At 41.9% G+C, this 25474-nt stretch overlaps 1 protein-coding gene across 3 annotated transcripts; it reads left to right on the plus strand.

Moving 5' to 3' along the window:
- Nucleotides 1-19080: 19080 nt before the first annotated feature.
- LOC123395902 lies at nt 19081-21623 on the plus strand. 3 transcript variants are annotated; one of them, XR_006609854.1, is made up of 4 exons: nt 19081-19583; nt 20034-20078; nt 20615-20752; nt 21308-21623. XR_006609854.1 is itself a non-coding variant. In XM_045090929.1 (3 exons), the coding sequence occupies exons 1-3, from the start codon at nt 19203-19205 to the stop codon at nt 20690-20692; spliced, it is 504 nt and encodes a 167-aa protein (XP_044946864.1). In that variant the 5' UTR covers nt 19081-19202; the 3' UTR covers nt 20693-21083. The 3 variants fall into 3 exon arrangements, 2 of the variants coding, with proteins under 2 accessions (XP_044946864.1, XP_044946863.1); XM_045090929.1 differs by lacking the exon at nt 21308-21623 and having other exon boundaries at nt 20615-21083; XM_045090928.1 differs by lacking the exons at nt 20615-20752; nt 21308-21623 and having other exon boundaries at nt 19095-19583; nt 20034-20262.
- The last annotated feature ends 3851 nt before the right edge of the window (nt 21624-25474 follow it).

Genomic DNA, 25474 nt, shown 5'->3' on the forward strand with positions numbered 1-25474 from the left:
TCGACTCACTTGATGATCGGACTTGAGTTAGTGGATTTGGATCATGCGCCACTCAAATGACTAGATGGATGTCTATTTGAGTGGGAGTTCTTAAGTAATATGATTAATTGAACTAATTATCATGAACATAGTCAAAAGGTCTTTGCAAATAATGTTGTAGCTTGCGATGTAGCTCTACTATTTTTAAATATGTTCCCAGAGAAAATTTAGTTGAAAGATGATGGTAGAAATTATGCGGACTGGGTCCGTAAACTGAGGATTGTCCTCATTGCTGCACAAAAGGCTTATGTCATTAATGCACCGCTCGGTGTGCCGAACCTCGAGCATCGTCTGTGGATGTTGCGGACATCTCACATACACGTTTTTTGATGACTACGTGATAGTTTAGTGCGTAATACTTAACATCTTAAAATTGAGGCGCTGATGCCGTTTTGAACGTCACGGAACATATGAGATGTTCTAAGAGATGAAATTCGGATTTCATGCTCGTGCCCTTGCTGAGAGGTATGAGACCTCCGACAAGATTCTTTGTCCACAAAGTAAAGGAGAAAAGCTCAATCGTTGAGCATGTGCTGAGATTGTCTGAGTGCAATAGTCGCTTGAATCAAGTGGGAGTTAATCTTCTAGATGAGATAGTGATGGTTCTCCAAAGTCACTGCCACTAAGCTACTAGAGCTTTGTGATGAACTATAACATATCAAGGACAGATATGATGATCCTTGAGCAATTCACAATGTTTGACACTGCAAAAGTAGAAATCAAGTAGGAGCATCAATTGTTGATGGTTAGTAAAACCACTAGTTTCAAGAAGGGCAAGGGCTAGAACGGATACTTCATGAAACGGCAAACCAGATGCTGCTCTAATGAAGAAACCCAAGGTTGAACCCAAACACGAGACTAGGTGCTTCTGTCATGAGGGGAACGGTCACTGAGGCGGAACTACCCTAGATACTTGGTAGATGAGAAGGCTGGCGAAGTCGACAGAAGTATATTTGATATACATGATATTGACGTGTACTTTACTAGTACTCCTAGTAGCACGAGGCTATTAGATACCGGTTCAGTTACTAAGTGTTAGTAACTCAAAATAAAAGCAACGGGATGAACGGAGACTAGCTAAAGGCGAATTGACGATATGTGTTGGAAGTGTTTCCAAGGTTGATGTGATCAAACATCGCACACTCCCTCTACCATCGGGATTAGAGTTAAAACTAAATAATTTTTATTTGGTGTTTGCATTGAGCATGAACATGATTAGATCGTGTATATTGCAATACGATTATTCATTTAAAGAGAATAATGGTTATTCTATTTGCTTGAATAAATACCATCAATGGTTTATTGAATCTCGATTATAGTGATACACATGTTCATAATATTGATGCCAAAAGATACAAAGTAGTAATGATAGTACCACTTACTTATGGCACTGCCGCTTGAGTCATGTTGGTATAGAATGCATGAAGAAGCTCCATGCGGATGGATCTTGGTACTCATTCATTTTTGAAACGTATGAGACATGCAAACCAAGCCTATTGGTATAAACGCATGAAGAAACTCCATGCAGACGGATCATTTGGACTCACTTGATTTTGAATCACTTGAGACATGCAAATGATACCACATGGGCAAGATGACTCAAGGCCTCGTTTTCCAGTGAGATGGAACTAGAAAGTAACTTATTGGAAGTAATACATTTGGATGTATGCAGTCCAATGAGTGCTAAGGCACGCAGTTGATATCGTTGTGTTCTTACTTCACAAATTATTTGAGTAGATACTAGTGTATTTGCTTGATGAAATACACGTCTGAATTATTGAAAGGTTCAAGTAGTTTCAGAGTGAAGTTGAAGATCGTTGTGACAAGAGGGTAACATGTCTATGATATAATCATAGAGATGGATATCTGAATTGCGAGTTTGGTACACAATTAAGGCAAATGTGAAAATTGTTTCACATCTCATGCCACCTAGAACACCATAGTGTGATGGTGTGTTCGAACGTCATAGTCGCGCCCTATTTGATATGGTGCATACTATGATGTCTCTTATCGAATTACCACTATCGTTTATGGGTTATGCATTAGAGACAACCGCATTCAGTTTAAATAGGGTACATGTATTTTTATGGAGATGACACCGTATGAACTATGGTTTGGAGAAACCTAAGCTGTCGTTTCTTCAAAGTTTGGGTCTGCGATGCTTATGTGGAAAAGTTTCAGCATGATAAGCTCGAACCCAAAGCGGATAAATGCATCTTCATAGGACACCCAAAACAGTTGGGTATACCTCCTTTCTCAAATCCGGAAGCAAAGTGTTTGTTTCTAGAAATGGGTCCTTTCTCGAGGAAAGGTTTCTCTTGAAAGAATTGAGTGGGAGGGAGGTGGAACTTGATGAGGTTATTGAACCGTCACTTCAACCAGTGTGTAGCAGGGCGCAGGAAGTTGTTGTTGTGGCGCCTACGCCAATTGAAGTAGAAACTGATGATGGTGATCATTAAGCTTGAGATCAATTTACTACAAACCTCGTAAGTAGACAAGGTCACGTACTGCACCAGCATGGTACGGTAACCCTTTCTTGGAGGTCATGTTGTTGAACAACAATGAACCTACGAGCTATGGAGAAGCGATGGTGGGCCTGGATTCTGGCAAATGGCTGGAGGCCATGAAATCTGAGAGAGGATCCATGTATGAAAACAAAGTGTAGACATTGGAAGAACTATTTATTTGTTTTAAGACTATTAAGTACAGATGGATCTTTAAAAGGAAGACAAACGATGATGGTGAAAAGTCACCATTAAGAAAAGCTCGACTTGTCGCAAAGATGTTTCCGACAAGTTCAAAGAGTTGACTATGATGAGACTTTCTCACTCGTAGAGATGCTAAAAGTCTGTTGGAATTATGTTAGCAGTTGCTGCATTATTTATGAAATGTTGCACATAGGATGTCAAAACATTGTTTCCTCGACGGTTTCCTTGAGGAAAGGTTGTATGTGATACAACCAGAAGGTTTTGTCGATCCTAAGGATGCTAACAAGTATGCAAGCTCCAACGATCCTTCTATGTACTGGTGCAAGCATCTCAGAGTTGGAATATATGCTTTGATCAGATGATCAAAGCTTTTGGGTTTATACAAGGTTTATGAGAAACTTGTATTTCCAAAGAAGTGAGTGGGAGCACTATAGAATTTCTGATAAGTATATGTGGTTGACATATTGTTTATCGGAAGTAATGTAGAATTTCTGGAAAGCATAAAGGGTTGTTTGAAATAAGTTTTCCAAAGGAAAACCTAGGTTAAGCTACTTGAACATTGTGCATCAAGATCTATGGCCATAGATCAAGACGCTTAATAAGAACTTTCAACGAAATGCATGCCCTAACAAGTTTTTGAAGGAGTTCAAAATAGATCGGCAAAGAAGGAGTTCTTGGCTGTGTTGTAAGGTGTGAATTTGAGTAAGACTAAGAGCCCGACCATGAAGGGCGTCCCCTATGCCTTAGTCGTAGGCTCTAAAGTATGCCATGTTGTGTACCGCACCAGATGTGTGCCTTGCCATGTGTCTGTCAAGGGGTACAAAGAGTGATCCAGGATTGAATCACTGAACAACGGTCAAAATTATCCTTAGTAACTAGTGGACTAAGGAATTTTTCTCGATTATGGAGGTGATTAAATATATCGTCGTAAAGGGTTACGTCGATGCAAGTTTTGACGCTAATCCGAATAACTATGAGTAGTAAACCGGGTTCGTATAGTGGAGCAGTCATTTGGATTAGTTCCAAATGGTGCATGGTAGGAGCATCTATAGGATGACATAGAGATTTGTAAAGCACACACGGATCTAAAAGGTTCAGACCCATTGACTAAAACCTCTCTCACAAGCAAGATATGATCAAACCCCATAACTGTATGGGTGTTAGGTTCATTACAATCACATAGTGATATGAACTAGATTATTGACTCTAGTGCAAGTGGGAGACTGTTGGAAATATGCCCTAGAGGCAATAATAAATTTCTTATTATTATATTTCTTTGTTCATAATAATCGTTTATTATCCATGCTAGAATTGTATTGATTGGAAACTCAAATACATCTGTGGATACATAGACAACACACTGTCCCTAGTGAGCCTCTAGTTGACTAGCTCGTTGATCAAAGATGGTTAGGGTTTCCTAGCCATAGAAAGTGTTGTCACTTGATAACGGGATCACATCATTGGGAGAATGATGTGATGGACAAGACCCAAACTATAAACGTAGCATATGATTGTGTCAGTTTATTGCTACTATTTTCTGCATGTCAATGTATATGTTCCTATGACCATGAGATCATGCAACTCCCAGACACCGGAGAAATACCTTGTGTGTATTAAACGTCGCAACGTAACTGAGTGACTACAAAGGTGCTCTGCAGGTATCTCCAAAGGTGTATGTTGGGTTGGCATGGATCAATACTGGGATTTGTCACTCCGTGTGACGGAGAGGTATCTCGGGGCCCACTCGGTAATAAAACATCACAACAAGCCTTGCAAGCAATGTGACTGAGGAGTTACTTACGGGATCTTGTATTACGGAACGAGTAAAGAGACTTGTCTGTAACGAGGTTGAACTAGGTATCGAGATACCGACGATCGAATCTCGGGCAAGTAACATACTGAAGGACAAAAGGAATGGTATACCGGATTATATGAATCCTTGGCATAGAGGTTTCACCGATAAGATCTTCGTAGAATATGTACGATCCAATATGGACATCCAGGTCCCGCTATTGTATATTGACCGGGACTGTCTCAGGTCATGTCTGCATAGTTCTCGAACCCGCAAGGTCTGCACACTTAAGGTTCGGTGACGTTTCGGTATAGTTGAGTTATATGTGTTGGTGACCGAACTTTTGTTCGGAGTCCCAGATGAGACCCCCGAACATCATGAGGAGTTTCAGAATGGTCCCAATACGAAGATTGATATATAGGAAGTTGGTGTTTGTATTCCGGAAGGTTTTCGGGCATTGCCGGCAATGTACCGGGAGTGACGAATGGGTTTCGGGGGCCCACTGGGTGGGACCACCACACCCCAAGGGGTCCACATGTGTTTATGGGATGTGCAGTAAGGCATAATGGGCTGACAATGTCATCCAAGGAAAGCCCATGAGCAAAAAGTGGAAAATCCAAAAGAGGTGGGAAATTTAGGAAGGAGTCCTAGTCCAATTGGGATTGGAGGAGGACTCCTCCCTCCTCCACTTCGGCCGAGCCAAGGAGGCTCTCCTTGAGCCTCAAGGCTAGCCCCTCCCTCCTCCTATATATACTAAAGGGTTTTGGGGTTTTTGAGACACAACTTTACCGCGTGCAACCCTAAACCTCTCTTCGTAGTTCTTCCTCTAGATCGGATTTCTGCGGTGCTTAGGCGAAGCCCTGCAGGAATAGATCACCACCACCACCACCATGCTGCCATGCTGGAGAACTCATATACCTCTCCGCCCCCCCTTTTGCTGGATCAAGAAGGCGGAGATCGTCATCGAGCTGTACGTGTGCTAAACGCGGAGGTGTCGTCCGTTCGGCACTTGATCAGACCGGATCGTGGGACGGATCTTGGGATGGTACGGGAGACGGATCGTGGGACGGTTCGTGGGACGGATCGTGAAGACGTACCACTACACCAACCGCGCTCATTAACGCTTCCTCTTAGCGATCTACAAGGGTATATGGATCTGATCTCCCTCTCGTAGATGATCATCACCATGATAGGTCTTCGTGTGCGTAGGAAATTTTTTGTTTCCCATGCGACGTTCCCCAACATAATCTAGGGTTTTATTAATCTAAAATTGAATTATGTTAGCTAATAGGGTGGGTCCCACATGTCATACCCTTTTAATTGATTAACAGAATTAATTAGTCTAACCAGGTTTACACTAATTAAGTTAACTAACTGATCTTATTACTTACTTACTTAATTAATTATTTAATTTTACTAATTAATTATTTTATTTTTCTGTTTTAGTTTTCTAGTTTTCTATTTTCTTTTTTTTTTGTTTTAAGGGGGATGGGCCCCACCTATCATTTGGTGGGGGAACGGGCCAGCCGGGGCGAGTCGAGGCCATGGAGAGCGCTCCGATGGGGCTGTGCCGGCAAGGGTGAAGCACGGGCTGCAGCGGGACGTAAGGGCGAGCAGGGGCACGGGCGTAGTGGCATGCTGCAGAAGTTGCGGTCGGGCGATAAGCCAAGGACACGGGGCACGTCACGGGCGAGGTGGAGGCGAGGCGGGGGCGCGAGCGGGGCAGGGACAGAGTGCAGCTGACGGGGCACGACGATGGGCTTGGGAGCAGGAGAAGCGGCACCTAAGCGCAGTGGCGGTAGCCACGTGAGGCGCGGGCATGAGATGCGGCGGCCACGAACGATGCGGGGTGTGACTTATGCGGGCACGGGGGGCGCATCGGCATCGGGGGTTCGCCGGAGGGGCCGTCAAACCGGGGGATGGGAGGTGAGGAGGGAAGAGGGAGCAGCCTTAGTGTCATCGTGAGGAGAGGGGCGTCAAGGCATGAGGAGGCCGTGCAGGGAGGGGACAAGGAGGAACAGCGGGGCGAGCGACGACGGGGTGGCGTCGGCTAGGGTGGCTGGGGCATCGGGGTGTCTTGGTCGAAGGGGGAGGGCGCAACCATGAGGGGGTGGGGAAGAAGGGGAGGGAGGAAAGATTTTTAGGGTTGCGGGGGTGCTGGCCTTTTATTGGCCGGGGAGTGAAGGGGAGTGAGGGGGAGGCAGGGTTGTCTTGTTCGGCCGGTGGCCAGCTGGTCCGAGGCCCACGAGTAGGGGGGTTCTTTTTCTTTGTTTTATACTTTCTATTTTTTGCACAACTTAGCTTTAGAAAAACAATGTGTGACTTGCTCCAATAAATAATATCCAGTAGTTAGTATTGCTACAATTTGTTTAGGATTTTAATAAATCTGTTTGAATTTTCCATGATGTTTAAAGGGCAAAATAAATGCTTTTGGGCTTTTATTTATTTATTTTGAGGCACCAAAACATTTTATAAAATGTTGGTTACAATTTCATAATTGCTTATGGAATATTTGCAGTCCATCCATGATTTTTATTTCCAGGTTTACAAAACTTTTAAATCCACATTTCAAATGAATTTGAATTGCAAATGAAAAATGAATTAGGATTTGATTCCTTACGTAACCACATATGGATTAGCAAAATGGATTAGCTTAATCCTCATGTTACTGGAACTTAATTACATTGATCAGTGTAGCATGATTCCAAGGGTGTCACACTAAATTTGGGGATGCCAAAGGCATCCCCAAGATAATATCCAAGGAAGAATCAAGTGTCTAAGATTGGGGATGCCCTGGAAGGCATCACCTCTTTCGTCTTCAACACTATCGACATATCTTACTTGGAGCTATATTTTTATTCATCACATAATATGTCTTTTCCTTGGATAATCATTTTATTTTGTTGTCTCTGCTAGATTTCATTGACAATCTTGTTTTTCAATAAAAAGTTCCAAGTATTGCCTTTAGGATGTTTAAATTGCTTGTTTGATATGTGCTGTTGAAAGTGCAATCATGCCCTTAACCATATTTTGTTGTTGTTGACAACATACATATAGGAAACTAATCATCTTCATCAAGTGTATCTCAGGTTTTGTTCCCAAGAGAGTGTTATGTGGATCGTGACTATCATGTCTAGGATGCTTAAGAACAAAGAAACAAGATACCGTGTTCAATCATTTTATTTATCATTCTTGAGTATAGGGACCCTACACTAAGAGGGGATAATTGGGTCTAGCAAAAAACTTGCTCAAAATCTAGGAAATACCTCTCTCTCTATTGCACTTATGGTTGTTCTGCTCTTGTCCAAACGATCAGTGGTTCCCGAATGTCCGGATGCCGGATGAACAACATCCTCCGGAAATTCGGAGCCATCCATCAGATCCAAATCCTCAGATTTCGGGTCCCTCCGGTCGTTCCTGCACCAGACGTCCGTGTACGGTCCGTAATCCGTAGCCACTCACCAGATCCAAATTGTCGGACTTTCGACCCCTTCCAGACAACTGTTCCCCGGACGGCCGACATCCTCCGCACGTCCGTATGCTCTTCACTATTTCCACCAGATGTTGTGCTGACCTGCACCTTCCTGTTTCTTCGGTTGACCGACCCCTGTCGGACGTCCGACCCCTCATGGATGTCCGGACGTCCGACAACTACACAACATAAGTGGCTCCAACGACCATTTTTCTATCACAACTATATATGGTCTTCTCCCACCTCGTGTGGGGGTTGTCCAACACAATCAAAAGATTCTAAGTACACCTTTCTCTCTCACTCCCATTTGTCTACACCAAATCCTAGATTCCAAGTGCATCTGTGAGGTCCTTTGAGTGTTGTTCCAATCAAAAGATAGATAGTATCCCTCTCCTCCTCTCAACGAAAGCAATTTGTGATTTGAGCAAGTCTTGAGTAGTTCCCGTGATCTTGTTACTCTTGGATGTTGGACACTCCTAGGCGGTAGGAGTTCTTCGGAGAGGAATCGAACCTTTCTTATTTCCCCCAGAAGTTTTGTGAGGGTTTGGAGGCCACCTCAAAGGCCTACCACTAGTGGTTGAGGAACGCCTTCACGGTGTTGTCTCAAGGAGAAAATAGGGTGAGCCTTCGTGGTGTTGGTGTGCCTTCGTGGTAACATTCACCTCTCTAAACGGTCACGTAGCTTCCCTCCAAGGAAGTGAACATCGGCATACATCCTCGTCTCTCGGAGTTGCAGTTATCCCTAACCCAAACTCCCTAATTGTTACTTGTGCTTTATTATCTCCTACTTGTTCTCATGCTTGGTACACATAGCTTAAGCTTCATCCTTGCAATTGTTAGGCTCACTTTCATACTCCACAATATTGCCTAAAATTGCTAAGTAAAGATTAAAATTTGTAATTGTACCTATTCACCCCCTCTAGGTCCATCCTGATCCCTTTCAATTGGTATCATAGCCTCGTGCTCTAATATTGTGGGTTAACCGCCCTAGAGCGAGATGAACCATGATGGGACTCCCCTTGTTGTGGATCCAAAGGATAAGGGCGCAACTTCCAGGAAAGTCAAGTGCTTCACTTCTAAGGATCTGGAACAGGCTCTTGTTCAGCAAAAGGATGAGCATGATGCTTCTCTTGAGGCCTTGGTCCAAATGAGATTAGCCACATTATCCACAATGATTGCATCACCTGCACGTGGTGCGGCCTCGAGGCCAACTGTGCATATTCCTTAACTTGTCCAACAACCTCTTAGCAATGATCAAACTAGTGTTCCATGGATTTATGCTAGACCTCAAGTTGAGAAACCTAAGTATAATCCTGGAGGAAAACCTCCCTTGCTTGATGACAGTTCCAACTTTGTTTTTGTGGAGAGTTGATATGCACGATCATCTTAGGTGCGCCAATGATGAAATATTGGACATTTTGGAGCATGGCTACCACCCTGTCGGCCCAAAGAATCTCACTCCAAGACAAACTTATGACAAGCATCTCAACGACGCCACAATCATGTGCATAAGAAAAGGAATGAATGATAAGCAAGGGAGACCTTACATACACCTCACAAGTGCCAAGGAATTATGGGACAACATTGTAAGGACAAATACCGGTACCTCCACCATCCGACTTTCTCAGTATGAAATTTCCAAGGGCCAATTGCAAAAAAATTGTATGGAAAAAGGTGAATCCCCAAGGAGCTCCTAGAGCGTCTCATGACTCTCACCGCCGACATTGAGTCCTGTGACTGTGACAAGACACAAGATGGATTCAACATGACTAAGAGATTTCTCGTGGACAAGCTACTTCATGCTCTTGCTCCATATCATCACCAAATGGTGTGGGACATAAGAAAACATCATGGGTTCAAGGAAATGACTCTGATGAAATCATATCCACTTTCCAACTATTCGAAGAGTCGAAGGCAAATGCTACAAAACATCTTGCCATGCATGGTACCTCAACATCAAATATCAATCTTGTTTTGAAGGCCAAGCATGTATGTGAGGAAGGGCAAAGTGAAGAAGAAGAAGATGATGGCGATGGTGAATATGGTGATGAGATAGAATCCAATGAGAGCTCTTCATATGAAAACATTGCCCTCTTTGTCAAGAAGTTTAGCGTGGGAAAATTCAAGGGAAGATTCGAGAAGAAGAAAGTGAGAAAATGCTACAACTGTGAGGAAACGAACCACTTCTCCAACGACTGTCCTCATGAGAAGAGAGAAGATAAACCAAGGTTTCCGAAGACCTTTTCAAAGAAGAAGTTGCCAAATCCTATGAACTCCAAGCTCAAGAGGAGAGATGGGAAAGCAATGGTTGCTCACGAAGAACCTGATCCAGATGATGTTGGTGGGGTTACCGGAGTAGCTCAAGATTCACAGAACATCTTGAGGTTAGTCAACAAGAGTGGTGATGTTGTCACCTCCAAATATATGAAAGACTACAAGGGCAACGCTCACAAGTGCTTAATGGAAACGGTTGTCATAGAAGATGGAGAGGACCAAAACTCTCCTAACAAGGTCAAGGTAATCCCACGCACAACCCCCCCTCTTTTGTCGTCTACTCCTTGTGATGAGTATCTTGATGTGGAGGATAAGTATGTTGATGACGATACAAATGATCCTATGCTTGCTAAAGTGAATAAGTTCATGTGCTCCCTTAAAGGAAAGTAGCTCACTATGTTTCGTATGCTTATGGAGATGGTGAGTAAGCACACCAATACCACTAAGGAACTCGAAACCCTCATCACCAAGGAAAAGGAAAAGTACAAAGTCCTTGAGCGGAAAGTCCAATATGAGGAAGCACAAAATGATGAACTATGCTTAAAAATTGGTGCAAACACTGATGATCATGCTAAAAATCTTGCATCCTTGAAAAAGGCCAAGAAATCGTGCAAGGAATTGATAAATGATAAAAGTAAGTTTGTGGAGTCTCATGCTTCTCTCTCTAAGGATTGTGAGCTTCTATCTCTGTCCCTCAAGACTAAGGAAGAGGAGCTCACTCTTCTTACAAAGATATTTGAGACACTCAAACTTACTTATCTTAAAACTCTAGCCAAGGTTTACTCTTCACCTATTATCAATGTTGATACTTGTACTACTAACTCTAGTGGTGACCTAGCATCTATTCTTGAGAAAAAATGTTTTCTAAAGGCACAACTCGAGAGAGGACTCGTGACATGTGCTCAAGGACAAAAGAACCTTAATGAGGTACTAAGCCAACACAATGAGGTGTTTGCCAAGCAAGGGCTAGGGTTTGACCCAAGCACAAGCAAGAAGAAGAAGTCTTCTCACAAGTGCACCACCCCTATGAAAGAAACATTTGTACAAGAAAGGCACAAGGAGAAAGGTAAGGTTGTGAGTGGGAAGGACACTAGGGGCATGCCCACTCTCAACAAGCCAAAAGAGTTCATGCCTCCATGATATGTACTTCATAAAACAAAGGATGGAGAGGTTTATGCTAAATTTGTTGGTCCTCATAATGCATTCCGGTTCTATGCTATTTGGGTCCCTAAGACCCTTTTGACTAACTTGAGAGGTCCCACTGCAAAATGGGTGCCTCTAACCAAGTCATAAATTGCATGTAGGTTGCTTCTTTGGTGGAGTCAAATGGGTGATCGATAGTGGATGCACCAACCATATGACCGGAGATAGCAAATTGGTTTTTGATTTCATAGAAGCTATTCAACCATTTATGAGCATTGTGTTGGGTGGAGGATCAAAAGGACATGCATTCGGGTTGGGCAAGGTGGCTATCACAAATGACATGTCTCTTGCAAATGTCATGCTTGTCCAATCCCTTAAATACCATTTGCTTTCTGTTCGCCAATTGGCTTCTGTTGGTTATGATACACTATTTGGACTAAAGGATGTGAAAGTCTTTAAGTGATATACTCTCGAAGTGGCTTTTTTCGAGCGTTGGATGGCAACCTTTACACGGTTGATTTCTCGAAAGAGAGCACATTTCATGCAACTTGTCTAATGGCCAAGGACGACAAGGGGTGGCTATGGCATCGCCGGCTAGCCCATGCCGGCATGAGAAATCTTCAAAATCTCTTAAAGGGTAATCACATCCTTGGACTAACCAATGTCTCTTTTGAGAAAGATCGTGTGTGTAGTGCATGCATAGCCGGGAAGCAACATCAATCAAAGCACCCACCAAAGAATATTGTATCAATGACTCAAAAGTGATTTCTCACAGATGTAAAATATAGAGTCCTCTTGCTCGAAGCTTGAGCCAATACGATTCGTTTCCTTGCATCAAGGGTTTTCTCCTCACAATCCTTTCGCCAATGCATCTTTCAAATTTTTTGAAATGTACTTGGATAAGATCATTAGTTCAATGATACACATGTTGTGATTAATTACCAAAACCACCTTAGGGACCAATTGTGCTTTCAGGGATCGATCATGGAAGGCTTCTTCACCAACCTTGATGCCCTCACGATGATGTGTGTGTAGTTCACCATAGACCTATGGGTCCATGGACAGTACCAAGATGGCAATCCCTCTCTCTTGATCTTCAATACAATGATTATCACATCTTCGCTTTGATCCACATGATGTAATTCCTTTTATGCGGTGCGTTTGTTGGGTTCTATGAATTGTGGGTTTCTGTTCGGATTGTTCATCATAAATATTTGAGTCTCCTATGAATACGTATATGATTCTTATGTGCATGATTGTGGTAACTTTGAAATTCTCTCTAATCTATTGAAATAGTTTGGCGAACTAGATTGATATTTCTTCGGTGAGAGAGGTGCGTTGTAGTGAGTTCAACCTAGCGAATTTCTATTTCCCAGTGATAGGAGGGGACAAGATGCGTCTTTGTGTTTCTACTACTAAGGATAAAACAATGGGGTTTATTCATATTGCTTGAGCTTACTTTGTCTACATCATGTTTTTGTTCTCCATGCATTACTCTATTTACTTAATACTCTAGATGCATGTTGTATAGCAGTCGATGAGTGGAGTAATAGTAATAGGTGCACGCAGGAGTCGGCCTATTTGTTTATGGACGTGATGCCTATATACACATGATCATTGCCACGAATATCGCATTACTATTCGCTTTTCTGCCAATTGCCCAACAGTAATTTGTTTACCCACCGTATGCTATTTTTCACGAGATATGCCATTAGGGAAAACTATATCCCCCGGGTCTATTCACAACATATATAAAAGACCTTCAATCCATTGTTGTCATTTACTTGTTTCTTTATTATCATGCTATCTACAATTATCTACACACCCACTCGCTTGTGAATAACAACAACAAGAGGATTGACAACCCGCTTGCCCGCATTGGGCGCAACTTGCTTGTTCTTTTGTGTGCAGACGTTGAAGACGGTTGTGGTTGATATTCCTATTGGTTTGATAAACCTTGGTTTCATAACTTAGGGAAATGCTTACCCACATTGTGTTTTGATAACCCATTCCCCTTCATGTAAAACCCAATGCAGATCACGAGTATCTCACTACTAAAGGAAGAACAACATATATATCAACAAAATATCAAACAAATACCAACTTCACATGATTACTTATAACAAGATTTCTCCCAAGTCCTCAAGAACAAAAGTAACTACTCAGAAATCATATTCGTGTTCAAGATCAGTGGAGTATTGAATATGCTTAAGGATATGAACAATCAATATTCCACCAAACACACCAACTAGCATCAACTATGAGACGTAATGAACACTACTAGCAACCCACAGGTACCAATCTGAGGTTTTCAGACAAAGATGGAATACAAGAGATGAACTAGGGTTTGAGATGAGATGGTGCTGAAGTGCTCATGCCTAGGTTCCGCCTCGAGACAACGACACTTCGTCCCAAAAGTGTTCTTTTGATTTTTTTTCTTGGAAAATAACATCCTATTGGGGAAGATGGGCTCCACAGGCTTGCTGGTGGATCCACGAAGTCACAAGGCAAGGGTTGGCGCGCCGCCTAATCTCATGACTTTCTAGAACCCCCCCCCCCCTCCTCGTATTTCTTACCCAATACTTTTTACATATTCCAAAATAGTTCTCCATAAATTTTCAGGTCGTTTGGAGCTGTGGAGAATATCCAACTCTATTGTAGCCTCTCCGGGTCCAGAATTCCAGCTGCCGGCAATCTCCCTCTTTGTGTGAAACTTGTAAAATAAGATATAAAAGACATTAGGATTGCATCATAAAGTGAAATAGTGACCAGAAAACTAATAAATATTATTAGTAAAACATGATGTAAATGGGCGTATCATCCCTAAAATTCTTATTGTTGTGATGGATCTCATATTATAAAGGGAAATTTTGGAAAGGTAATCCATAAGTATGGAGTGACTCATCAATTAGCTTCACCATCTCACCATGAAACAAGTGGTCAAGTGGACCTTTTGAACCAAGAGATAAAGACAATACTAACAAAGACAGTGCAAAAGTCCAATAAAGATTGACCACGAAAGCTAAATGAAACGTTATGGGCTTACCGCATCGCTTACAAGAACCCCATGGGTATGTCAAAATATAAGATGGTATAGAGTAAGGCATGTCATTTACTCTTGGAGTTAGAACACAAATCTTATTGGGCACTCGAAAATATCAGTTTCAATCTTAAGGAAGCAGGGGAGAAGAGATTACTAGATATACATGCTTTAGGAGAGCTTCAAAACAATGCTTACGAGAGTGCCCAGTTGTTTAAAGAAAAGGTTAACATGTGGCACGACCGTTAAATATTGAAATGAACAATTGGTACAACGGACAAAGTCCTCCTATTTAACTCTTGTCACAATTTGTTTCCATGGAAACTCAGGTTTTGCTGAGATGGGCCATATGAGATTGAAGAAGTGTATAATGCCGAAGCCATTTGGTTAAAAGGGGGAAAACACATACCATGGATCATGAACAGGGCAACGCTTGAAGCTCTACCTCGTAGATGAACAAAAAGAAGAAAGTAAAGTGGAGGAGGTAAGTTTTGTAACGGCCGCGGAAGCCGAAGAACTCCAACATAAGCAAAATATATATGAATCTTGGTTTAGGAATGATTTCCAGCAAATTAAGCGTGTTTAATTTAAGACCCGTGTCATTTAAGTTTTCATCCTAGTTGGGAGTTTTTGCTACTAACCTTTCACAGATAAAAAAAATCTCTAATGAAGGAATTAACAAACATGCCTATAGATTCAAAGACGGTGTTCCATACAACCGCATCTGATCATTGATGAATCCAATTTATGTGACAATTTTACTAAGTATTTCATGACTGCACCGTAGGCTTTGTGGGATTTTACCACGTTCATTTACCTCATTGTGTCGATGATTCCTCAGCTAACACTTTTTCGACCAATTATCATAATATGGACAATATCCCTAGAAATGGTAGTGAAGTCGCGTATTTAAAGTGATAATCACCTACCATAAAAGAAACAAGCAAGGAGGCCAAAGGAGAAATCATCACAGAGTCTCCAGAGCAGAAGACAGCGTTCCACACGACTACACCCGCTCGTATGGACGGTCGTATGGCGCCGCCGCCACTACCTCGTCAACTATTTCCACTCCGTGTAGTTGGATCGGGAATCAGACGCCCGGAACCACCAGAAACTCATCCATAAGGAATAACCCTAGCCTCCAGAGTTCTTCTAGAGGACGGATTCGCAAGGACGAGAGGGCCATCTTCCTCACCACGTGCATAGGGGCTTCAACATCATCACCACCATGATCGTCATCCTCATCACCACTTTCATCATCATCATCATCCACATCCTTCTTGTTGTAACATCGAGAACCCCACTGGATCATCTTGTGTGTTATATGAATCAACCATGCATGTATTCCCTCGCTATGGTTATGATGTTTGTCTTCCCCATGTGTGAGTAGAACCCTAGTTCTCGAGTATATGGATGAACCTTGGTATGTGCAGGATATGGAATGGTATTTTGGATATGCGATTCTTTGTTGAATACTTAGCTTAATAACTTCGTGAATGTTGCGAAGGGGCGGTAATGTTGTTGAATACTCATCATTTCTGCCTTATGGCCACAAAGTATACCACTATCGATGTAAAGGACAAGGAAGGGGCGGTAATTCAAGGTGACGGTAAAAGCCTCTTGCTCCAAACCTTTGAAATTGATAGGGGAATTATGGACAACCCATAGATAGGCCACATTGACGGGATAACCCTTAATTATCATGAGTTGTAACCCTCTTGGAGAGACCATGATGGTGGCGTGCGTGGCACGAAGTCTACTTCGAGTAGAACATGTTTTTATACCCGGATCTGTTTAGCATAATTGTAAACGGCGGCCCGTGAGTACCTTGAGCAATTGAAAAAATAGATCAGCTGCATTCCATGCTTATTATTATACTCAAGGAAAAATATTCAAGATAAGAAGAATGATTAGCAGTTTTGTGCAGCATCTAAGTGAAAAAATAATTGATGCATATATAAGGTATTGAGGTATACTCTTTGAATGCCCCGAACATCATTATCCCAACAATCTAATCGTGAACTACTTTTATGTCGGGCTTGATTCACAGAGTAAGCACACACTAGATATTGTTTATAAAGGATCTTTTATGGGGACTGAGATTTGACATGTGTGGAATATACTTGATAGAATTCGTCATAACGTCGAGAGTTGGTACTTGTGTTCAAAATAAAAGACGAGATTGATCTTGTTTACAATCACATTAAATCCTTTCTCAGAACTAAGAATATAAAAATTTATCGTCGTGAGCTTAGTATTGGAACTGACCCGCCTTGCGTATTTTGAAAGATTTCTCTGAGTTGTTGGATTTACCAGATAAAAGGTTTGTAAAGCATACTAGGGAAGCTAAAGCGATTCGCGTGGTGGAGGAAATTAAGAAGAAAACTACTCCGCCCCAATGCGGACATGGAACTTATTTTAAGTAGAAGAGCAAAGAGAAGGGGGGTCACTTTCAGTCAAACATAAAAAGAGTATTAAGGTTGAACAATATTGGACTCCAATGTATGATGATATCACGAAGGAACTTGCTACCCCATAATAGTGGTTAACAAACAAGTATACCTAGAGTGAGATTCCATATCTTACCTTAACAGGTATGCCAAAGGTAAGGATACTGGTAAATAAATTTTATCACATTCCTTTGGCATTAAGTCTTATTTTGGACCATATGATCCTGGATCCCTAGTTAATGTTATCCCTTACACTCTTTATGCAAAAAAATTGGAAGAGATTTCTCCCCAAACTCTTGAGCCAACCGAAGTTGTCATTAAACTTGCAGATAAGACATATTGAATACCTTGAGTCATTCTTAGAGATGTCAATATTATAATTGGATCACTCATTTATCCTATTTATATTTATGATTTAGAGGATAAGGATTGTCCTATTTTTTTGGGAACTTATTTTCTGAATGTTGTAGGAGCATATATAAAAAGGAAAACTATCTCTATGAAATGAGGGGATGAGATGATCAAATTTCCATTCTTCTCCATCTTAAGGAAGCCATATCAGGAGGAAGCTCAAGATGAGGATGAGCAAAAATTGAACCAATTAGCTGAGGTTCATCTCCATACTCCTGAAGATGAAGTTGAAAGGGTTCTCGTAAGGTTAGAGTCCATATTTGATGAAGAGGAAAAATAAGAAATTCAAATGATAATGGATGCCACTCCAATAGTCAGATAACACGTGAATGAAGTGTATGAGATACTGGAAAGAAAAGGAGATGGTGACCTACATCCTCATGTTCTAAAACTATTACCTAAAACTAAAAGACTAAGGTATGAGTTCATGGATGATACTAAAAGATTTCCTATTATACTTAATGCTGACCTTTCAGGGAAAGATAAAGAGAAGTTATTGCCAGTTCTAGGTAAGCACCGCAAGGCTTTGGGTACTCCATGAAATATGTGAGGGAATAAATCCCTCCATTTATATAGTGCCTGCTGCCGTGCTCCATTGGATGCTTCAGATTCCATGCGGGTTGTTTGCCTCCTTTGTCCAAGTGATGATGGGTTACCCGAGTGGAGGGAATGGTCCCCGAGTGAGTAATCATTATCCGAGTGACTGGTAGCGTCCGAGTGGAATATGTCTTGAAGATCACTTGAGTGTGCTTCTGTCCAAAGGCTTCCATATTTGTTGATTATGTGGCCCTAAACAATGTCTAGGATGCATGTCCTATGACCCTACTCGTAGTAGGTGACCCCAAAACTATGCTCGACGCTTTACAAAACGAGCCTTGTTCCGATACTTGTGGATCCGTCTTTTTTATTTAGAAACATAGCCTGAGCTGCGGACCATTACTACAACATTCATCTTTGTGAAACATAGACCTGCTACAGACCATTGCAACACTACATATGTTTGAGAGACATAGCCACTCATAAAACCGTTTTTTTATTTTGAAAACAAGGCTTAGTTGGGGATCACTACAATAACATTCGTGTTTTGGAAGGACAGATTGTTGGAGACTATTGAAAAACCACGTATGTTTCAGAAACATAGCCCCTGCTGTAGGAGAAGCGCGCCAGAGGGAGGGTGGTCTGCGGACTCTCATTTGGGCGCGTGTTGTGCATGAAAGACCATGACATGATCCTTGCAATCCGTTGGGTAATAGTAATCATTTTCCAAATTGTTACCTGAGCAAAGAGTTTACTAGACGAAATGAACTAGACATGCAAGATATAAAAATGCTAGACCTATGACTTTACCAGAAGGATCCTACAACCCCTTTCAACTAACATTTTTAGGGGATAAAATAAATTTATATTCAACTAATATAGAGGGTGGAAAATATATATAGTTGCTAAAACTCTCAAATCCGTCCAACTAACTACTTGTCTTCCCCTCTTGTCCTGCGAATTTCTGGTAGGCCGACTTTCCCGGCTGAGTTGAATCATAGGTTGCGAGAGCTTTACTCGGTAAGTATTTTGGGTATTCGATGTAACATCATTTAAATTGAAAATGGTTCACATAAAAATTAAATAAATATTATTTAAGAATGGGTTGACGTGTTGGACCTAGACCGAAACTGACAAAACAATGGGTGTTTGGACTTGTCCGCCAATTCGCCTACTCTGTAAGATTTTTCTTTTCTTTTGGCGGGTACTCGGTAAGATATTGGATACTCAGCTCAGCAGTCAGCCAATTCGCATGGAGCTATAACGAGACGTGTCCGGCCTCCTTCCAGTCACTCCCGCCTCCTGCAGCTCGCTGCTCCTTTTCCCCCATAGCTCCATGGCCGCTCCGTCGCCGCCCACACCAGGCACGGGCAGACTCCCGACGATGGCGGACATCATGGCCACGTCGCGCGCGCAGGGCCTGCGCATGCGCTTAAGCACGCTTGGCCCTCTCTTCCGCGTCACGGCGACCCGCGTCGGCGGCGACGGCGACGTGGAGCTGGGCCGCGCCGAGGGCGCCATCCGGCCTTGGCCCGGGGGCGCCGTGTTGCACCTCGATTCCATGCGGATGTCGCGCGCCACGCTCGAGGTCCCCAACCGGCCCCTGTTCGGTCTCGGCATCTTCCTAGGCGCCGTCACCGTGCGTCATGGCTTCGACGCTGGCTGCGTGCGCGCCGAGCTGCTAGCCATCAACGATACGCCGCTCTATCACAAGAAGGTATCACCTCTTAGACACCGTCTGTCGATTTGTACCAATGGTTAGTGAATTGCAAGTCTGAGCAAATGTGTACCGTAATGATATTTGGAAACATCGTGTGTAAACATCTAGAGTTGTACAAGTACAGAGGGGTTAAGAAGATTTCGAGCAGACGTCTATTATTCTTGATTTGACGACTGATTATTTATAGTGAAGTTAGCTGTAATGACTCAGATTTTCTATATATTTTTTCTATTTACTTTATTTCTGAATTTTCTACCACCTAAACACAAACTTTTTTTTAACTTGATAGAGAAATGAGAGCCGCCAAAAAGCAAGGAGCATGGTTTTTCAATGGATTTTTGCTTAGTGTGAAAGCAAATTCCGTTATATTTTGTTTTTACTGAGTATATTGTTTTTGGAATCTTTTTCATTTATATTCATTAATTGGTGTCTTTTTGTTGTTGTCAGCTTGTTAAGTTCTATACAAGGATGGGTTTCAAGGCTGTGCATGAGGTAGACGGATCATCAATCACAGATTTTACTCATATGTTAGTGTGGGGAGGTAGAGGAACAAGAATGGATGCTGATATAGAACAGCTGCTCATTAAATGGAGCAGAAGATTCGGATCTCAAGACTGAAGGTTTTTTTCTCGAATGGGAGTTGCATTCGTTGGAGGAAGTTATATATATATATATATATATATAGGGTAAAACTACTGGTCCAGCTTTGATTTTTTTTTTCTTTAACGAACTTGCTTGCTTGTGTTTATGTCACGGTAGGGCGATTGTGCAGCGAGAGCGGGTAGTGTTAGGCTCAATGGCACCAGGCCATTGGCCTTCGCAGGTTCCTTCTAGATTAACCATATTCATCATATGTTTGGGGCTTATATGTATTGCTTGGACAAGTTACATCCCATGTGAAAGATCGTCTCAGTGCAAAACATTGCTTCTTATATGTGTGAATATATGCATGTAATATTGATTGACTAGCGAGTGCAATAAGCATGAATAATTGGTTTGCTAACAAGTTTGCAACGTTCCATCTTCAGCATTTAAACAAATGGCCAGACAGATTATATATTTATATCCCGGTGACAACCGAATGTAAGGGAGCAAGAAAATGGTGACTCAGCTCAATATTCAGGAGCTTCACTTCCTGAGAGACAGTCAAGCTCTTCAAACTGCAGGTCAGGTCAAGCAAGAAATCTCCATGATCTGTCACCAACTTGATGATTTCTACATGTGCATCGGCAGTCGACCTTTAGCTCCACCCAGCCAAAAATATAAATGAAGCTGCCTGCTCGTAGAGCTATCAAATGTAACTCTGCCTACAAGCCTATCTACCGTACAAGCAATAGAATCAAGTTTTGATTTTTAGTTCACTTATGATAACATTTAGATCCTTTTGAGAATCAATAAAATCCTTAATAACTCCTTCAAGTTCAATATGTATTCAATTATTATTGTTGTAAGAATTTCCACAAGGATTACATAAGAGTTTGTATAAGGATAGAAGGATATGACCTAGGATTGTTTCCAAAGCTATTCCTATAATCATTTTTATTAAAATTATTCCAATAAAATTAACATCAACTTGATCCTTATTTAGGATCAACGGGAACTTGTATAGAAATAAGCCATATTTTCATTTAACGAAGTGATCTCCTCAACAGAGTTTATCTTCTTATCAATTGAAGCTCTTTCGGTATGGCATTGAGAGAAATTTGATGTCATATTATCAGGTAGCTTGGTTGAGGCACCAAGGGTATTCCCATGAAGGTTTCACCTGCAGCTGAATCGAAAAGAATTCTAGACATAAAGTTAATTCTTTCATATAATGTTTGCACTACCATCCAAGTACCTAAATCACGAATAGGACAATGTTTTATCACATATGTCATTCTTTCCCAAGCTTGGGTTACATGTTCTTGCTCGAGTTGTTTAAAATTCATGTATTAGATTCCTTGGTTGTATGATTTTAACAGGAGGATAATATTTTCCAATGTAAGTATCTTTGCATTTAGCCTATGAATTAATATTACTTTCTAGGCAAAGATAGCAATCATTCTTTTTTTTGAGAGGTCTAACAACGACTATTCTTTAGCTTTATCTCTAAAATGGGAATGAAACCATTTTTTTGAAAAACACCCCATATATTAACTAATCCAAAGATAAGTGCTTACAATCATTTGTTACAACATACACCACGCAAGGCGGAACATAATTAATAAGAATCCCATCAGACCTAGTGCTAAAGCCAAACTTAGCAATCTCATGTGCCACCCCATTTGCAATCCTATCTATCTTCGAAATCTGAAAGTTTAGAATCAACCTGAAGACACTCAGAGCCTCATTGATCAGATCAGCCATCGGGGACCTGTCAGGCTTCTCATTCGCAAGGAAGGAATGTACGAAAGCACAATGAGTCTCCAAAATAATAGATTGGTGAAGGGTGATACCTATATAAAGTCCTGCGAGGCAGGCTCGGAGCTCAGATTCATTCACACTGGTACACCAATCAATAAAATCCAAAGAAGAAATAATAATTTCTTCGTAAGAATTGCGAGCAACAACCCCCACACTCGTTGCATTAGTACTCTCCACAAAACTGGCGTCAACATTGACCTTGATATGGTCTAGAGGTGGAGGACTCCACACCACACTTTTTTTAACGAAGCATAATCAGCTACAACACCCCTTACCTTCTCCTTACCTTTGTGACTAGCGTCCGACAGAACAGTATCATGAGAGGATGTGAAAGTAGCCCAGAAATTGTCCACAAAACGAGAAGAGGCAATAGTGGATTATTTCCCCTTACCCAAAATTAAATCATTTCTCAAATGCCATACACGCCAGAAAAGAAATAATAATTGATCCCGCTGCTGCATGCTCACCTGATTCAAAAAAAAACCCAGTCTGGACCCGAGCATTTGAAGAGCTCCTTATCCGGAATGTTCCACAACTCTCTCAATGCCAGTCACAGAGCTCGAGCCTTAGAGCAATTTACTAGAGCATGAAAAGTTCTTTCGTCTTCTACACCACAAATAGAACACATACCTGACTCAATCTGATGGTGCTTAACTCTATTCATCTGGACCGCCAAGCTATTAGTTGCAGCTCTCCATGCAAAAATTCTGATCTTCTAAGGGATATTAGCCTTCCAAATTAACTCCCAAATCTCCCTTACCCCCTCTGGTTCACCACTAGATTGTCCAACAGTATCCTGATTATCCTTCAATTTAAGAGAAAAATTGTCTGCACTTTTAACAGAGAAAATACCATTCTTTTCATGGTGCCACGCAACAAAATCACCATCCCTAGAGGCTTGAATACGAGTCTTGAGGATTTCTTGTGCATCATGTGGGTAGAAAATATGCTTAATCAAGTTTTTGTCCCAACACTTACGCCCGCTCATGAACAAATAAGATACCCACTTCAATCTGGTATTATGTTTCCTAGCTAAGATTTTAGGCCATGTCCCCTTGGTATCCAATTATCCCTCCAAATATTAATACTAGAGCCATCACAAACCCGCCAAATGGTCCCCTTCTTAAGGAGTTCAAGACCACGAGCAATCCCTTGCCAAGTCACTCAAGTAGCATGTCGAAACACCGTATCCAGAATATGCCCTTGATGATAATACTTTGCCTCCATTAGCTTCGCACATAGCGAGTGAGGATAAACCAACAAACGCCATGCTTGTTTAGCCAAAAGAGCTTGATTAAAAAGTCAGAGATCACGAAAGCCCATTCCACCCTTACCTTTAGGCCTTGTTAGTTTGTCCCACGCTAACTAGTGTGTTTTCCTTCTATCTTCTTCATCTCCCCACCAAAAATTCCCAATAATCCGGGATAAATCCTCAAAGAGAGAAACACGAAATTTGAAAATCCCCATATCATACACAAGTAGATCCTGAATTACTGTTTTGATTAAGTCTTCCTTGACTCCACAAGAGACATATTTTTCAATCCAGTCAGAAAGCCTTTTCAGGAACTTATCTTTAGTGTACTGAAACTTACCAGCCTTCATTCTTCCCTCTGGGACTGGTAAGCCAAGATATTTATCCTCGAACCCCTCCACGGTAACTTTTAAGATAACCAGAATATTCACTTGATTCTCCAAACTACACTTTTTTCCAAACATCATGGAGCACTTATCCGGAATATGTAACTGTCGAGTTCCCTTTTCATATACTGTGAGAATATTTTAATTTGCTAAAGCTTGATCAGTCGAGCCCTTGAAAAATAACAAACTGTCATCCGCAAATAGCAAGAGAGAAACACCAGGAGCTTGTCTATTCAACCTGAATTCCTGAAGAACTCCCCTGACGGACGCATCATTCAGCAATAGAGACAGTGCCTCAACAACAAAAAGAAACAAATATGGAGATAACGGATCACCCTGTCCGAGACCCTCGGTAGGTGAAAATGATTTCAACAATTGACCATTAAAGCAAACCGCAAATTTCACCGAAGTAACACATGTCATAATATATAAATTCCAGTGCCAGTTTTTGTCTGCTGATGTCTATTTTGCAGCGGCTTTTACCCAATTTTCCGAAGCCCAAATAATTCCAAGATAAATATATAAAAAATAAGTGAAACACAAGCTTCCGGATCACCGAAGATGGCCCAGAGGGGGGCCAGGGGCCGTCCAGGCGACCTGCTGGCGTGTCCAGGCCCTAGGCCGTGCCAGGAGGCCGCCTGGGTGGGTCTCACCTCCTCCGGTGCCCTCCTTTGGCCTATATTTAGTCCTCCGCAAGGAAACCCTTCGACTACTTCCAGAATCGCGAATTTCTCCATCGTTCCGCCGCCGCAGCGCTTCCGAGATCGGGAGCGTCAGGAGACCTCTTCCCGACACCCTGCCGGAGGGAGAATTGACCTCCGAGAGCTTCTCCACCACCATGGACGCTTCCCGGACGTGCCATGAGTAGTCCTCCTTGGACCATGGGTCCATGACCAGTAGCTATGTGATGTCTCCTCCCCAATCTTGTGCTTCAATGGTTAGTCCTTGTGAGCTGCCCTACATGATCAAGGCATCTATGTAATTCTCTTTCTATTGCTATGCTCGGTTTGTTGGGATCCGATGGATTATGAGATTATGTTCAGATTGTTATGAGTTATATATTTGTTTATCCTTTTATATTATGTTCCTTAGTGATTCATGCATGTTCTCCGTTGCTATTTTTTGCTTTGGCCCAGTAGTAGATTGTAACTCCAAGAGGGAGCATTATGCATGATTCTGGTTCGTGCCCCTCGATTTCTAACTTGAGTGACAGAAACATGAGACTAGGGGATGTGTTGTTGCCACCACGGAGAAAACAACGGTGCTTGTGACCACGGTTGCAAGGATTGTTTACCTTACGCATAGTTCGTTAATGCAGTTGTCCGTTGCTTTGAGTTTACACTTTGGGTGGGGCTCGCAAATTAATACCAGCGAGATGTTCTGGATAGATATCTCAAGGTGGATGATTAGTAAGTAGATGCTGATGAATAATCGTTCTACTTGTCTTGGCATACTGCCCATTAATATTGAACATCTAACTATCAAGTAGCATAATTAGCATTGCGGTGCGTTCATAATTCTGTCAATTGCCCAAGTGTGATTTGTTTACCCAAGCATAGTTGTTTATCGTGTTTTGGGAGAGAGACATCACTAGTGAACATCATGTGACTCTGATCCATATCACCATCATTATTTACACCTCCATCATTTACCGCTTTCATTTACTTTTCCGTTGCAATCACTATTACTTTCCCGCTTGTGTTTTGATCCTTTGCAAACTACAAGGCCGGAGAGATAGACAACCTCTCTGTACTCGTTGGGAGCAAAATTATTTGTTGTGTGTGCAGGTCCATGTCTTCTGCTAGCGCCAGGGTGGGAGACGCCTACTTGTTGATCCTAGGAGT

Source organism: Hordeum vulgare, chromosome 5H (assembly GCF_904849725.1).
Source record: "Hordeum vulgare subsp. vulgare chromosome 5H, MorexV3_pseudomolecules_assembly, whole genome shotgun sequence".
NCBI classification, from domain to species: Eukaryota; Viridiplantae; Streptophyta; class Magnoliopsida; order Poales; family Poaceae; genus Hordeum; species Hordeum vulgare.